This window comes from Bolinopsis microptera, chromosome 2 (assembly GCF_026151205.1).
Source record: "Bolinopsis microptera isolate Bmic1 chromosome 2, MBARI_Bmic_1.0, whole genome shotgun sequence".
Lineage (NCBI taxonomy): Eukaryota > Metazoa > Ctenophora > Tentaculata > Lobata > Bolinopsidae > Bolinopsis > Bolinopsis microptera.
Window position 1 is genome coordinate 13,466,209 of NC_087073.1, and position 14,135 is coordinate 13,480,343.

Below are 14,135 nucleotides of genomic sequence, written 5' to 3' on the forward strand. Positions count from 1 at the left end.
GAAGTTAGAACGAAAGTAACCGAAGTAACTGTGATGTGAAGATATAAGCATTGCGAGAATAACAATATTGTAAACAAAGATACAACCTCCACTTAGTCTCTGAAAGTCTTATTATTGTAAGTTTAGGACGTTCTCGTCAAGTTAAGGATCACAGCTACTGATATCGTAAGGCAAACATCAGCTATACAGTAGTAAGAAAACGTGGTAATACTGCGATAGTACAAAGAGAAACGACTGGTACATAACGTACGGAATCTCGGTTTGATGTGGCTCAAAGGTCTGTTAATTAATACAATACGATACACTATATATTATATAATACACAATATAATACACAATACAATACACTCTAATATAATAGTACACAATGTTATTGCTGTAACTTTTATTTCAAGTCTACGAGTAATGGTAATAGGGGAGGTTACACAAACTGTTAACCTATATTACAGGGTATATTATAAGGGTTGTAATGCATGAAACATGTTATGGATGAAACATGAAATATAAATGTAGCGGGATATCTACAGATAAGCAGGCTAGTAAGTCAGTAACAGTAGACAGATAAATGAAACGAAAGTCAACTAATTACAAAACATATAGTATCCAGCTAGTGTAACAAATTGTATGATAACAGTGTCGTTATTGTCTTGAGCACCTCAAGGATTCATCACCATCTTACACGTGTAAAACACTGTGATATTTAATATGTACGAGGTATTGTACGCAGTATATTGTACACAGATATATTGTTATCATGGTTCAAGTACATGGTTAACCTATACAGGGTATATTAAAGTCACTATTGTGACGGTACATTAGAACTAGATAAGGGTTGCTATGCTGTGTAACTATGCCAAAACGAATAACAATTCATCTGTTAAAGTCGTGAACCTAAGTCGTAAATGAAATATGAAAGTTGTGTTTGAAGATCACATTATCACATTTATAGCGATATATGTACTATGAAACTATAAATGCTATGAAACTATACACATTTTTTAACGATAAAAATTGCGATGCATTTATTTAATTTCCTATAATAGCATATTTTACTGAACACAATATGTGGTAATTTAACTAATGTTTTTGACTTGATTGTGTATTTAATATCAACCTTTAATCTACACGAATTTTTAATCAACACAGCAGTCCTCAATAACTCCTCATATGACAAATAATGTGAAGAAATAATGTTAAAAAATTGACACTTCACACTTAATCACTATACTGAACACATAGTACAGAGTACTCGTTAATACGAATTTACAGTGATCAAGTGATCAGAATGAGATAGAAATAGAAGTTAAACATAAAATAATTGAATGAATTAATGTACTTACAGTTCATCCTTATGTTTTGCGCTTAACACCATATTCAAGTTTTTTTGTATTTGAGGCTAATCTCGTCTTAATAGCCGCTGCTCTTTCACCATTCTGGGCTATAATATAAGATTAAATGTCAGTTAGAATAAAGTTTAGTTCGTCATTAAAGATTTAAATGAAGATTCGTGACATTAAAAAATGAGCTATAAACTAGTATTACAGTCATCAACATGATATCAAGAAAACAACAAATTTTTCAAGAAAACAACAAATTTTTATTTAAATCAATTATAGCAACAATTTGAAAAACTTTAAAGCTCTTCTCTCTCTCTCTCTGTTCTGGTCAACGGTTTCTGGCCTCTTACGTTAAGATGGAGGCCTTCTCACCGTGCCCACAGAATGCAACTCCTGCTAGCTGCACGCCAGGACTCCCAAAGTATATACGAAATCATAAAATAATAAATATCAATGCAACAGACCCCTGGAGTCTTGAAGCTGTCACTACCTGTCTCAGAGCAAACCCACTTCCGTTGTAGTACTTCTGCGGGTAGACAAGGGACTTCCGAGCAAGGTCAAAGCCTGGGAGATATGTCTCTATGCGGAGATGGGCCTAGGTTGAGTTCCTAGTATGGGATTTAGCGAAAGTTCCTGGTGAAGAATCCAAGGAGGTTACCCAAAAGGGTTTTCCCTATCCAGTCTTGTCGACTGTTCCACAAATTTGAAGATATGATGTAGTTTACTGTTGTTAAGGTAGAGTTTACCAATTATCCTCATTCTGAACGTCATGATCTGGATGCACTTGTAGAGGAGGTGCTGGGATGTTGCTGCTTCTCCTGAAAAGTGTTCGCAATCTTGCGTCTTGAAGTTGACGTTGTTTGCCACGTTCTGAAAATAAACTAGTGGGCTGTGACCTATTCTGAAAGCGACCATGTTAGCCATCTGATGTGAGTTCCAGAAAAATAAAAGTTTCTGTATTTAATTTGTGGAGGAACATCATAAGTGGAATGTTCCTTTGTCACTGAGTGTGGCCTATTTGGGAGTAAGGGTTCTGGTCCTATGGGGATGTTGTTGGATTGGTCGTCCCTTGCGAATTCTTCCGCTAGTTCTTTACCGTATACTCCTTAATGTCCTGGAACGAAGTCCTACTCGATGTGAATACCTAGTGAGTTGGTCTGAGATGTTCAGAACGAACCTGGAGTTAAAACTGGTGCTGTTAAGCGCTATAAATGCAGCCTGGGAATCTGAGAGGAATTTATGATTGATGGAGATCCTAAGTTATCATAAGTCCAGATACTTGCCATGTATAACGCAAATAGCGGGTATGATTTCCTCAATTAACCTGAAGGAGGAATGTCAGTCCTGAAATGTTACCATGTAACGTCGAGCTAAAAAAATGAATCAAAAGATTGAGTAATGCATTCGATAAACATTGTATGTTCTATTTGCATCCCCTAAGCATTGCATTGATGTTTATTCCTGATCCGGTTAGCTTTGCGTCTCAGAACTAAAGAGGTCCACTATGCTTTAGTGAGCTATGCTCGCCACCAGGGTACTGTAGATCTAAGGGTTCCCCGTGTAATGGGGCAGGCTGTGAAAAAGCAGCTCTGCAGGATGTCCGAGATGAACTGTTTTCGAGTGTTGAGATCTTCTGCTGTAGAAACTGAATAGAACCAGTAAGGGTGTCAGTCAAACTCTGCTGCTACTAGATGATTGTAGAGCGTCCAGTCACACTTCAATGAAGAGTGTGGCCAAGCTAACCCGGTCCCCTGAAAAGTGGTTACTGGAGGAAGAAGTGCCAGGAATTCTCGCTATCAGTGTGTCCTCGTAGTCAGAGTTTAAATCCCTAATTCTGTCTTATCACGAGCCTGTGTCTAGCGTGTGTCAGCCCTTACGCATTAGCTGTCTTAACTGAAAAGACCTGAAAAGTGGTTACTGGAGGGAGAAGTGCCAGGACTACTCATTATCAGTGTGTCCTTGTAGTCAGGATGAGCGAATTGGAATCCCTAGCTCTGTGGTGGGTGACTTCGATGGGACCTGAAAGCTGAAAGAGAATTTCCTGGTGATTTAGTAGCTCTTAGAGCTAGGTATCTGTGTCTAATGTATCGTCATTTGTGTGTGTACTATCTTGTAACCTGATATCTGAAAGAGAAATTTCCTGGTGCTTGGTAGCTGTTAGTGTTGACTTCCTGATTCCTATGGGAACTTTGAGTTGGCAAGGCCCAACCTTTGTGCTCAACAAGAGAGCACACCACCCGTTAGTGCCAACCAGGCCACACCACGTGGAGGTTCGGAGAGGATTTCGTGACCCTTAAAGCTCTTCTATTACCATGGAATATACTACGGGTATGGTGACTTGGGCTATTGAGTTGTTAAGTAGATTAAGATTAGTAAACCTGCACTTGCATTGTATATTTTATAAAAACTAGAAATTAGGCTTCACGGTAAAATGGAGAAGCAGGCTGATCTTGGAGAGAGCAGACCGTAAAGTTTACGCACCCACCAGGGCTACCTACCTACCCCAGTTGTTCTTTTTGGTTTATCAGCTTGTATTGTTATATTTATGGACCCCAAGTCACCACACTAAGAAGGAGTATGTAATAAAAAAATTTTAAAAAATAATAAATTAAGTTAATATCATCATATCTGTTTAAAACAGTAAAAGTCAAGTTGAGGATTGACTTTCCTAGTTAATTTAAAGGTTCAAACGTTTGGTAATATAATAATGTTGGTATTTGTATCTGCTGCAGCAATAATATCGAAATATCATTTGTCTAGAAAATTTTCGCCACTTCAATAGATATTGGGTCGGCAGTTTGGTGAGTGAGTGATGAAATGGTTTGGTCTGTGATTGAGTGAGGGGCGATGTGAAAGTTGTGGTAAGTCCAGGTGTTATTATTGTTGATGGATTGAGATCCCAGGATGATACTTTTACAGCGTAATTTAACCAAAGATACAGAAGTAGTGAGGATTTCCCCATTCTCATTTAGAATCCGTTTATGTATGCTATTCCACAGTTTGGAGGCTATATAAAGAAAAGTGTTGGTCTATCTGATCATGGATAGAAATTAGTTTGATGTAATTCAATATCAGTGAATATTGAATTTATATGAATTTTTCCCTTGAGCTTGGACAGTGTGTTGATAGAAATAGGATCTTCTTGCAATTTTTGTCGAGGAAACACAAACTATGAGCTTGGTTTCTCAATCACAAACTCTAACAGGATATGAGAAATTTTATAGAATATGAGAAATTTTCAAGTGAAAAGTCAGGTTAAAGTTTATTACACTTTGTTTCATATAAATGAGACTTGTTGCTTTGCAGATGACAAACTGTACCTACTCATTCAAGGATTCATCAATAGAGGCCACACCCAATCAACATTGAATTGTTTATAAACATGTTTGTGAACATGCTAGGAACTCCGTTTTAACATACTATTGGAATATATAACATACTAAATTTGCAATATTCATTAAATGAGGAATATGACCTGAAAAGATTATGCCAAACGGAATAAAAATTGACGAAGTTAAATAAATAAATAAATAAATTCTAACATTTATTACACGCTTCGACATTAAAATATACCCAACAAAGATGTACATTTAAGTCATTCAAGCGAGACTTAGTGTTGAAATACCAAGATTATGGACTTTTATCAGTTCAGATTTTATGAACAAATATTTGCATGAAGTTCCCAAAATTATGCACCTTCATATCAGTTCAGACTTTATGGACAAATATTAGAAATATTATCAAAAGCTAGGTGGAAATAAAACGTCTTTAGAGCATTTTTAAAACATTCTACAGATGATAATGATCTCACTGAGTAGGGTAGTTCATTCCAAATTTTTGGTCCGCAAAACATAAATGCAGCATCCGTTCGTCTGAAATGAGGAGCAGGAGGAACTTTTAACAAATAAAAGTCATCATCTAGTCTGGAACTTTGTCTTCGTACTTCCCTTAGATTGATGTGTCCTTGTAAGTACTGAGGGGCTATGTTATTAAGACACTTGAAGACCAGAAGTGATATTTTGAACTTGATTCTGAACCGAACAGGTAAAAAGTGGAGCTTTTTGAGGTAAGGCATGATAGGTTCACGTATATTTTTTCCGTAAAGACCAAAAATAAATCTAGCAGCATTGTTCTGTATCTTTTGTAGCTTATGGAGATTCTTTTCTGTTATACCATAATAGACTGAGTTGCAGTAGTCTATGAAACAGAGAATATTGGAGTGAACTAACTGAACTTTTAGTTCATGGGAAAGCTTTGAACCGATTCTTGATAAGTCCCTTTGATTCAAATAACATACTTTGGACACAGCATTTATTTGAGAGTCCAGATTCATTTGGTGATCGAAAAGGAATCCCAGGTTCTTGGCCTTGCTAACAGGACAGATTGAGAGGTCTCCTAAATCCATTGTCTGGATTGGGCTGACATATGGTCCTATATCAATGAACTCTGTTTTTTCATCATTCAGTTTTAGGAAGTTAACTGTCATCCATTGCTTTATCTCCAGAAAGCAATTTTTCACAGCTGTTAAATCAGGATTAGAACTGTGAACATCGAAAGCAAAGTACACCTGTGTGTTAAACGTAATGGTAAATTTTTCTCAAAATCCTTGAATAAATGGGTAACCCCTAGTAATGTCTTTTCTAGCACTTTTAGATGTTGCAATGGTAGAGGTTGTCTCACTTGCAACAGTTTTAATCCTGTTAATACATTTAGGAGCAGTACTTTTAATAATGATTTTATCTTTGGACATACAAATTTTATATTTAATTGTAAAACTAATAATGTTATTTATGTTATTACCTGTTCTACCTGTAAAAAACAATATGTTGGAGAAACAACTCAACCACTTCATAAAAGAGTCAATAGCCACAGAAATTGTGTCAAAGCCAAATCATCCACATTTTTATATGAACATTTTAATATTCCTGGTCACGTCTTCTCAGATGCTTCCATACAGATTGTAGATTATGTTGATTCTGACATGTCCACCGATGTCAAAAATGATTTACTTCTCCTGGAGGATTACTGGATAGAGAAGCTTGGGACAGCATTCCCTCTTGGTCTTAATGACAAGAAGAAAGGAACGGGCAACATCTCCCAAGATCGGGTTATGAATTATTTTAGTGGACAGATTGCTCGATACAAACGTGGCAGAGGGAATGGAAAGAAGAAAGTTCAGCCTAAGAAGTCTCTGGATACCATAGAGTCTGATATTAACAGGCTGAAAGATAACATCTTTTCAGAACATTCCATATACAAAACATTAAAATGTTATAGCTTATCAGATTTAGACACTCTCTACTCTTTGAGTCAAAATAATTCAGGATTGATTTACAACGTATGTTCCTCTTTCTGTTCAACATTTTCCCCCAAATACCATCAGAACAAATCTGAATCCAGTAATAGAGAATTTATAATTGTTCCATTTAATTGCAAATTCATTGATAATCTTAACCTAAAATCTATTTTCTCTGACACTTCAGTCATTGATTTGCTTCCCATTTTGATTCAGTCTTTTACACCATTACAGATTTATTATGAGTATAATGATCCTATAAGTCTTTCTATTTGTAACTATGCTTCATTCTTAAAGAAACTTTCTATTTCTGATATTAAATCTATTTTAGGTAGTCCATGCGATTGTCACTCCTCCCCTTTCAATTATCCTCCTCATGGACATGTAGTTACTGGTAATTTAGATATTGTTGATAATGTTGAACTTAGGGAAGTACTTTCCTACGGTTGTAAATACAGAATTCCCACATTTAAATCTCCAGATGAGATATATATGTCAGTTACCGAAGCTGTCGATAAATTTATAAAATCAAAAAGTAGAAAATACTGTCAAAAAGAAGTAAAGTTCAGCGATTGGAAGGAAAAAGTGTTATCAATAGTTTCCAATCGTATTGAATATTACAAGAAAAACTTTCCTGAAACATTTAAAATAAATGAAAACACACTGGAAAAAGATGATGTTAAAAGAAGTCTTAAATTGCTGAAAAGTAAATACATTATTTGTAGTATCGACAAAGCTTCTGGTAATTTTTCATTTATTTGTAAAAAGTTTTATGTAAAAACTCTTGTCAATGAAATGGGTTTTGATCCTAATACTCTAGAATGTATAGGTAATGATACATATAAACCCTGTAGCGAAGACGAGACTCATTATGTCAATAAAATATCTGAGAGTCTAAAGGAGAGATTTAATGTACAAGTTGAAGATAAAAACTTGCGACTAGCACGCATCTTCTGGAACCCTAAGCTTCATAAGAACCCTTACAAGGCGAGGTTCATTGCAGGTGCCCGTTTTTGCGTTACGAAACAACTTAACGTCCAAGTTAACTGTTGTCTGAAACTTTTGAGGAAATACTTCAAGAAATACTGCGAGGCAATCTACAACAACAGCGGTATAAACATGTTTTGGAGCATAGATTCCTCAAGTGAATTCCTTGAAGCTATCAAAAATAGCGATGTTTATAATATACAAGTATATGATTTTACTACTCTTTATACCAGATTAGACTTGATTGAAGTAGAGAATATGATTAATGAAGTTGTTGATTTAATATTTTCAGACCGTAATAGATATATTTGTATTTCTAAAAGAGACAGTAATACATGTTTCTTTTCCAATAAAACCTATGATTGTCATGCCTGCTTTAGTCAAGATGACCTAAAAGAGGCTGTTAAATTTATTATTTATAACACTTATGTCGTCTTCGGTGGGATTGTATTCATACAAACCAAGGGTATTCCTATGGGTGGAAATTCAAGTTCCCCTATAGCTGATCTCACTGTTGGCAAAAAGGAATTTAATTATATGAAACGTTTACTTCAGGAAAAGAAAATGGGATTAGCAAAGATATTATCCAATAACAAACGATATGTTGACGATTTATCTATTATTAACTACCTTTACTTTCATAAATTGATTAAAGATATTTATCCTAATTCATTGGAGATGGAGCGAGCTGGTTCCAATAATAAAATCATTAACTACCTTGATTTAAATATTAATATTTCCACAGAAGGACTAGAAATATCAGTGTATAACAAAACTGATGATTTTAATTTTCATGTTGTATCCCTTACATTTCCTCACAGTAACATCCCAACCGAGGTTGGCTACAACGTTTTTTCTTGTCAAGTTCTTAGATATGGTAATGTTTGCACTAGATTGGATATCTTTACCTCCCATCTTCACAAAATATTCAAAATTCTAATTGATAGAGGATATAGCCGTGATAGACTGATTAAAGGCATTAAACGTTGTCTGAGGAAATATGATAACGTTTTCAGGAAGTTCGGTATTCTAGATGACCGTAACATTATTAAAGAACTCCCCTGATACCTTTTGATTTATTGAAACACGGGTACTAACTCTGCTAAACTGAACAAATTCTGAAACTTAGGTGAATAAGTGTACAACGTGCTAAACCGAAGTTCAGACTGACCAGTGAAAATGGGCGAGCGTACCAAGTGTCATTTTAATTAGAAGTTTTAGTCAGTGATTTATTATTGAAGCTTGTAATTACAATATCTAATGCTCCTATGAATACTTTAATTAATTGTTTGTCCCGTTATTCTTTTTCCTTCCTCTTTTCCTTGTCATCCCCTTTAGTTTTAAGATTCTTGCTATAAATGGCTACAGCTAACACTACTAATGCTAAGTACCAAACAACAAGTGGGAGGTGGATCGTTGGTACCATTAAATCGATTTAACACCGCAATTCCAGTCGCAAGCCTGGGACCACTACTAGCATAGTCACAACATCTACAAAGCTGCCATATAGCCTGACTGACAATTTTCTCGGCTGACTGACAATGTTTCTTCTTTTTCCCCATTTAGAATACAAAGATTAGTACATTTTAGCTTATGATTAATATTATATTTTTACCTATAGTTTACCTAGACTGCATACAAATGTATCGAGAAACCATATTTTGTGACAATTTCCTCAAGATCTCTGGTATACAATATGAGTTATCAAGCAATTAAAGTTTATCTTGTTAGCAAAATTGATTAGGTAATTAAGTTATACCGTAATTGGGCTTAAGCTTACTCTGTACAAAATTTGTTATGGACACTGACTGTGCCGATGATATGGCAGTGATGGATAATACTGAAAACAGGTTGCAAGAATCCACTGACCTCGTCGCTCACTACAGCTCTTATGCTGGGTTGAAGATCAACATCAACAAAAGTAAAACTTCTTGTCTGAATGAACTATTAGAACCTCAAGAAGCTGATCCGCATGTCTCTGCTACTAAAATGTTTAATGAGCCCAATCACTCATCACTTATCGTAGTTTAATCTTCAAAGTGAGTTGTACAATCTAGGTTGTTTTAAGTAGCTGTTGATAGTGTAAAACAGGAGTGACCTGATCGTTTTCATAACTTCGCTTTACAATTTGTACCATAATAAAACTAGCACTGCCATGGGGTTCAAAAAGGGTCATTGTAAGCCTCCAGCATTTAAATGGTCCTAAGTCTCTGCCCCATGCGGTGCCTGTCAGCATCAGCTAACAGAATAGCCCTAACATATCGATCAAGTCACAAATTAGGTCCCTATAATGATTTATTATTGTTGAATAAATAGATTTGAATATAATATTTGTTTTATTCTGAATATTTGTTTTATTCTGAACACTGAAAAGACACAGTGTATGGTCACTTGCCAGTAAATGTGCGTCCAAGCAACCCTACACCGAAAGAGACACACCATCGAGCTGGCAGTGGAGGGGGAACCTGTTGAGCAGGTCAGTAACTTTGTTTTTCAGGTGCCAACATCTTACTATATATATAAAGCGAGACGATATATATCAGCAATAGCAGCAAATCTGGGGAAACTTGGTGGACATTGATCTTTTTCACACAATTTGAGTATGTTGACTTCAACATTATGTTGCAGCTCATTGTGGTTAATCTCAATGTTGGAGTGATGTTTTTCTGGTGCACAAAACACTACAGTACGGTTATGTTGAATAATTGTGGTTAATGGGTCATCTATGTGGCCACTATGGTGGTTAAAATACCAGTTTTAGGGTTAACCACCATTTTGAGATATGATATTATGAACTGAGTAGTCATTATATTGAGATCATATCATGGTGCAACTATCACAAAAGTTTTCAAACCTCATGGGGGGCATTTTGTGGTCCTAATGGTGGTTAAATTGAAGATGAACGGTGAGCTATAAATATTGCTCTGATTATAGATGTATAGTGGTGGTTGTTCATTTGTGCATGGATGATAATTTTTTATCACAAATGTGCAATTTAATAGTATGGTTGATTTGAGGTGGTTAATATTCGTAAAAAGTGCTAAAAAGATGGTTAAAATGTCAAAATTTGCTGTTAACCACCAATCAAAACATTATTAATGATTTTAGTCAACATTTTATGGTCAACAAAGGACATTTGAAGGGTCTTGATAAAAGTTATCAAGAAATGTTGTCATAAAAGTGGTTAAAAGGGCTATATTACTTGCTAGGCTGTTGAACAAGGCATCTATTAAAGTGAAAATTAACCACAATATGAACTTCAGATAATGGTTTGCTATCCAAATGAGTGTATAATTGTTTGCAAATCCATAATTGACCCCAAGTTCATGCATTATGATCAATGTGCAGCTATGGTGGTTAAAATGTCTCGAAAATACCCTATATTTGCACTAATTAACCATTTTTAGAGCACATATTAGCTTTGTAAAGCTATAGCTGGCCATGCTACATTATCTAGATATAACTACCTGCTCATTTATATGACCAGAAACATTGCTGAGTCCTATGTTGCGTCCATCATGGTTAATAAAGGTCTAAAATTGACCAAAATCAGTGTTTTTGGTCGTTTTAAAACCACCATACGGCCACACATTTTGTTGCATTATCTTTAAAATCACTTATTATCCTCCAGCTATCTCTCATAATCAAATATCAAAACAAAATAAGGCACAAAAAGTTCGGAGGTTGCTGAATAATGGTTAATTTGTGATGGCTTCTGTTGACCGAAAGTCCAAAATAAACATGTTTTAAACCACATTGAGGCCACATCTAAGGTTTTATGGTATTGGGACCATAGTCAAAAGTTTTGGGCACCTGAATGGTGACCTCTGCTTTTGAAATTATGGTGATATTTCAATGCTGTGCCATACCAGGTGGTTAAGTACGCGCTAGCGCGCGCGCACGCGTACAAACATGGTTTTTTTTTGATATACCACAGTTGGTGGTTAACTGTTCTACATCAAACCTTCACTAAAAGTATTGGGCACCATAGTGGTGACATAATATATAAAGAATTTAAGCCTAGACTAAATATGTTGGCCTACAGATGGTTAAGTACGCGCTAGCGCGCACACGCGTACACTATAACATAAACAAATAAACCACTCCACAGACCACATTTATTAATTTTTTTAATTTCCTTCTTCAACTATGTGTCAATGAACCATTTTTGTTCAATAATGACCATCAATATTAACTGTAGTACTTATATCTTCACTGTAGTAAGGGTTTGGGTGTTAGAGGTATAAAAAATGTCCACTAACAAATCAGTCATTTTTCGACTACTTAACCACCTAACTCAGCACCAAAATGTTCTGAGATTTTTTTCGTTGCACTATCATGAAGCTATGACATTTTTGGACCTATGTAAATAATCAGATTACTAAAATTCATAATCTTTGATTTTTAAGGGGGGGTTAAATGCTTCAAATTGGTGTATTCCAAAGTTTCCCCAGATTTGCTGCTATTGCTGATATATATATAGGTATATGGTTCCGTGCCATTTTACTGACAACATGGCATCAACTTTAACACGATTTTCCGCAAAAACCGTAAAAGATATACAACTGAAACTTTTTTGACTGGGTCAAATGCTTTAATGGCCTTCAAATCAGCATGAAAAAATAAAAAATTGGCCAAGAAATAGGAGTTTTAGAGCCCAAAATTTGGACCCCCAAGTGGTGTCAAAAACGCGAATTAAATAGGTAATATTTCTCTTGAGTCTTGACACCACTTTAGGGTTAGACGGGTTCCTGCTAGTTAAGGGAATGGTACCATCAACCGACATCAGGATCCAGCGTGCCAATTTAATGGCACGTTCCACCAGCTTTGGAAGAAATGGAATAGCAACAACAACAACAACACTTTATATCCCGAGTGAATATTTAAATGTAAACTTTTAGCTTTGTAATTTTAATTTTAGTTCCTACCTCAGTTGCCACTGATGATATCATGGTTTTGTATCATGATTGAAACATTTGTCTGACTCAACCGGTCGTTTAAATTTGTATATATATATATTGATTGAAATAAATTTTCGTGCACATACAGAATGAATGGTTAATAATTTAATATATATGTAGACCAAGCTCTGTGCACGGGATGCTTCCTGGAAGAATCCAGTTCTTTTAGCGGGGCACCCCTACCTAAAGCCAAATTGAGATATAATAATCATATTCCTAGGGAAATAATCAGAAATCGAATACCAATCAAGTAATATGATATATAGGAGTAGTAACCATATTTACTATGCAAAATGCCCCAACCACATAGTGTAAATTTGTATAAAATTCAAATTCCATATTCATCATTAAACCTCAATAGTCAATATAATAGCCCAAGCAAAATTAAATAACTTCTTATATACCTTACTGTCATACTACAAATTAATTAAACATTTGAAATCTGTTAACCAGAGAATAAATTTCTAAACCTAATGCAAGTGAAATAATTTAGATGCAATAATGAATGCCTAATGTGAGTATCATCTGTCAATGTCCTTGTAAAACAGTCTGTACAAGAGATATGAGTAACTAATATAGAAGAAAAAAACAGGAAGTTGTCGTCTGTTGAAAAATAAATAAAATATCTAGAATATAGATTAGAATATAAAATAAGATTCAGTCAATGTGTCGTCAATAAACTGTACAATTATCAAATGTTAAAACTGGGTGATACAGTCACCAAAAATAAATACTAAGTATAATAATTTAATAAATTAAATGTGGTCTATAAAACTACCACTAGGTATAATAGGTCAATAAATTAAAAGTGGTTTATAAAACTACCACTGTGCGAACCCCTTCTCCAGTTAAAACATGTCAGTCATGTGAAAAATCAATCAGAATGGTAAGGTGGTAAAAAAGGGAATATCCTTTCGATACATCAATTACATATGCCTCAGATTTAAATAGAATTAGAAGATACTTAGTTATCGTCGACTATGATTGCAGTGTAAAATTTGTCATATGAATTGTCGACGGTATAATTAGGGTCTGTTGTTATAGATGAGAGTAGCTGTTTCTTATACGAATCACTAAAGCTTTTAACATCGGGCAGATTTCGTATATCTGTTGGAACATTATTCCAACATTTTTCAAAAATCCTAAGTACAGACTGAGTAGTGAGTTACCGAGTTATCAAAATTGATATGGGACCTCAAGGAGAAGATCATTGAATATAGCATAGACTGGAAGATTATTACTAAATCAAACAAATATAAGGCAGGAGCGGGGCATCGGGCCTCTACCTAGACGAAAAGCTACACATCCTTAAGAACCCAGATTCAATAAATAAAAGATCTGAGATTATCTCTAAATGTAGACATTCTAGGAAATTCTTAGTTTAAAGACATATTTAGTTAAAACAATTTATTAACATAACATAACATTATAAATAATGCCTCTCTGGGCATCTTAACAAGACATTCACAGAAAATGAACAATCTCTGTTTAAAACCATATAATTAGTAAAACAAATTTTAGTAAAAAAAATTTAATTTTATACCCACATACCCA

The 14,135-nt window shown here is 34.9% G+C and overlaps 1 protein-coding gene across 1 annotated transcript in view; it reads right to left on the reverse strand.

Moving 5' to 3' along the window:
- LOC134826218 (platelet-activating factor acetylhydrolase IB subunit beta-like) overlaps positions 1–14,135 on the reverse strand; it is a 77,665-nt gene that overhangs the window by 10,194 nt on the left and 53,336 nt on the right. Inside the window, exon 2 of the mRNA XM_063838513.1 lies at positions 1,341–1,438. Within this exon, the coding sequence (XP_063694583.1) occupies positions 1,341–1,372 (32 nt within the window). The 5' untranslated portion in view covers positions 1,373–1,438. The remainder of the gene's footprint in view (positions 1–1,340; positions 1,439–14,135) is intronic.